The 3,728-nt window shown below is 31.9% G+C and overlaps 1 protein-coding gene across 1 annotated transcript; it reads right to left on the bottom strand.

Annotated features, from left to right (window-relative positions):
- Positions 1-329: 329 nt before the first annotated feature.
- LOC111034299 lies at positions 330-3,519 on the bottom strand. Its single transcript, XM_022315446.1, has 2 exons — positions 2,040-3,519; positions 330-1,804 (listed from the first exon to the last, which is right to left on the bottom strand). The coding sequence occupies exons 1-2, from the start codon at positions 2,478-2,480 to the stop codon at positions 1,532-1,534; spliced, it is 714 nt and encodes a 237-aa protein (XP_022171138.1). The 5' UTR covers positions 2,481-3,519; the 3' UTR covers positions 330-1,531.
- Positions 3,520-3,728: the final 209 nt, after the last annotated feature.

Raw genomic sequence — 3,728 nt, 5'->3', positions numbered from 1 at the left:
AGAAAATATTTTTTCTTAAATACATATTTATATTATAAATATGTTTTTATAATAAAAAGAGCAGTAAATAAATTGTTAATTGAACAACATTTTCAATAAATACTTTTTTGATTTATTTGAAAATACAATATTAACTTCAGTGTTCAGTAATATATTGTTAAGCTACAACTTACATTTAGAAACTTATCTAAGAATATGTCCTTGTAACAAGTAATAAAATAATAATTATATAGGTACCTATTATTATTTCTTATAATAATTGTTTTGATTAAAACCATATTTTCATTAAATTCAAACAAATTTTTGTTTATAATAATAATTATATTGCCTGGATTAAATTACATATTAAACATCTCGGTAAATGTATTATAAGTTGCAATCAATGTTACTTAGTAGCAACCAAAATATCCAGTCAAATGTATCACATCGATTTATTTTATTGCTAGCTAAGTAATATAGTTTATAAATAAAAGATATTTTTCATATTTAATAGATGTATTATGTAATAATAGAGGTATAGTGTAGAATTTCTAAGTTCACTATGGGTGTACCTAAGTACCTAACTAAAAATAAATCACCCAATAATGGCATAATTGACAAATATCGAATCCTAACAGTGGTTAACACAATCATTTTTAATTATGGATATCTAGTATCTACCCATCTATTGTCAAACTATTATTACAATTTATAGGTAGGTTATAAGAATTCTACTATTGAAATTTTGCAATGAATTTAAACTATTTTACCATTTTAAATTCTTCAAATATTGAGAAATACTCGAAATAGGTCATAATTCACTACCTAGTATATATTTGTACCCAATAAAATGTATTAAACTCTCTATCTTAAAAAGTCAAATTTTAAATGTTTCAAATTTCAGTTCAACTAAAAACAAAAGAAATTGTATTCTTGAACTTTAATATCTATTTTCATGTAAAAAATTTGTTTAACACTAGTGCTTAAAAGTGAACAAACAAACGTGGAAAATGGAAAGCAAAAAATCATGATCTTTCAGCTAAAGAAATCTACGTCATCGTCGTCGCACGCAGACCGCAATTACCTATTGTGGCACTTCTATAATACACCACTATTTACTACGGCTTACACTTCTATACAGTAATACTATTAAGGTGAAATATTTATGGAATATAGGTATGTCATTTCGAAGTATTGTTGCCTTGTGGAGAACGATTTAATTGTGTAGTTGAGTTAGGAACGGGAGAAACGGAATTTCCGTTAACATTTTTAGGTAAGTACGACACTTTTTACAAAAAAAATTATAAAGATAAAATAATGTGGATGATAAAAATAAAATGTGTACGTAAGGGTCACAATTCGACTAATATTAATTTAGTGATAAATTAAATACATTTCCAATAATTGTCCGGCTATGGTAATTAGGATTATAGAGTTTTTGTAAACGTTTATTTCAACTAAATTATTAAAATATAGATCAAAATAGTATTAAAATCTATTTAAATAACTAAAATTTAGGTGTGTACATTTTATAAATATTTTTAAATCATCATTATTTATGATGTTCCTCAAGCGCCTTTTCGAATTGTTCGATTATTGTTAGAAAGTCGTCATCGGCCCGGCTGGCCACGACGATTGTGTCTCTAATGGACAAGGGAAGCGGTTTCCAGTGGCGATGACTACTTTCGTCGTTTGCCATAGCCACAACGCTCTCGTCAGCGCTTGGTTGCTTACATTGGATAGACTGTTTTTTGATCTCTGCCTCAACAGCCGTACGATTTTCGACGAGTTGAGCCAAAGTGTTATTGTAACAACATAGTGACTCCTGTATACAGAAATGATATTACAATTAACAGGCTGTCTACAATGGCGAGCTCAGCTTTTTTGAAGGGGGGGGGGGGGGAGGAATAAGAATTTTTGATTATTCTCAAACCACATTATATATAACATTCATAACTTATTCATATATTCGTTATGACAAAAATAAGCCAAAAGGGTGCATAACACTCTCCCACGTATATTAATATTTAATTATAACAATAATAATAATCTGAACTGACTTCGAATTGGTTCATCATCTTTTCCAACTCATCACAATAATCGTTAACGAGCCGGATCAACGATATTACATTCGGTTGGTGTAAGTCCAGTTCGGCGCAAGTGCGTTCCATAAGCTCTCGGGCCCACCTGTCGTCCTCGCCGTCGTCGATCGCGTTGCCTTCGTCGTCCTTCTTGACGTCCTGTGCGTTTAGGGCGTAAACGCCCCTCTGCATCATGGCATAAATTGTGTCTTTGGACACGGTCACTATTTTTGAATTTTTCGCAGCGTCCCCCTCGTCCTTATACAATTGCAGTCTCGACCATCGCGTACTGAGTTCGGTAGGCCTCATCTTCGGACGAATTCCGCCAACGCTTTCACGTTCGGCGGGATCCACGTTCAATAGGAATAGCACTAAGATCCCGGAAAACACCATGATAAACAATAATATTTCCACCAGCATAATAACAAGAATAATATCGTTCTTTGCGACCTATTACAAAATTATAAACGACGATCCACGACGACATAAATAACTATTTAGTTAGTCTATATTACAATCGTTCGGTAAGTAAAAATGGAATATTTCCATCGTTTAAGCACTTGGGCGCATGGCATAGCAACGCACATAGTGATAAAAACGCCACGTAGGTACCTATATAAAATCCTTATTGCTATGGTTTTCTGTATACAGCATAATTCAATACGCGGTATAGGCTCAGAAAAATTATTGATTATTTTGGTTTTTATTTTTTTCGGATTTTGGTAGTTTTTGTCTTATGAAATTTCACACAGAGATTTTTGTAATAGTGATTTTGAGTATGCCAAAGTGACTTACAGCTTTTACACAATGACATATCTTTTTGTCTTTTAAATCATTTGAATCTGATTAATTTTTCTATTTAGATGGTTGAAGAGTCACAAGCGAAATGACCATTGTCAGCTAAGTTTCTTTTAATTTAGCTAGTTATTGTAGTTTCGGGATGCCATTCGTGAATTACGACATGACATTTTTTTCTGCTTTGAATTGGTACATGTGTACATGTAATGTCAATTTGGTTGTTTTTGAGAATTTGTATATCACCGCATTAGTGATAGTTTTCAGTAAGGTTCATGGTCACGAGTTAAATTGCAAACTTAGTTTTGTCTATCATTAACACCATAGGCTGTGATTGGTGGTGGCTTTTATACTTAATTCTTTGTTCTGGAAGTATTATATCTATCTTTTTCACGATTTTGTTGTGCTTAAACTAGATCCTGAGCTGTGAGCTAGAACCCACGTTTTTGAATAAGTTTTCATTTTCATTGTCATTACTATTATTATTATATTACTCTTTCGAAGGTCCAATGATTGACTTTGTAGTTGTGTAGTACTCGCTTGTAATTTTATCATAAATGTAAGTTCGTTTTGTATTCATATCACAATATTTCTTCGTCAACTAGAATTTGTTTTGAGCTTTAGCTCCACCGTATGAGCGTTGGTCGTCGGATCCGTTGCAAAATGACGGTCATGGCCACCAATCTAATGTGACCTAATTTATTTATGTTAAAGCACTTGAAACTCCTACATTATAACTTATAAGTAAATTACATTTTTTGATCATGTATATTTAATATTTATAATAAGCGTTACACATAAATATGACACACGTGAGTGGAACATACATGTTGCACCTTCGACAAACAAAAAGAGTTTTTATAAGTCTGCAAC

The sequence above is a fragment of the Myzus persicae genome, unplaced genomic scaffold, assembly GCF_001856785.1.
Source record: "Myzus persicae strain clone G006 unplaced genomic scaffold, MPER_G0061.0, whole genome shotgun sequence".
NCBI lineage: Eukaryota > Metazoa > Arthropoda > Insecta > Hemiptera > Aphididae > Myzus > Myzus persicae.
This window is presented reverse-complemented; position numbering and strand designations above follow the sequence as displayed.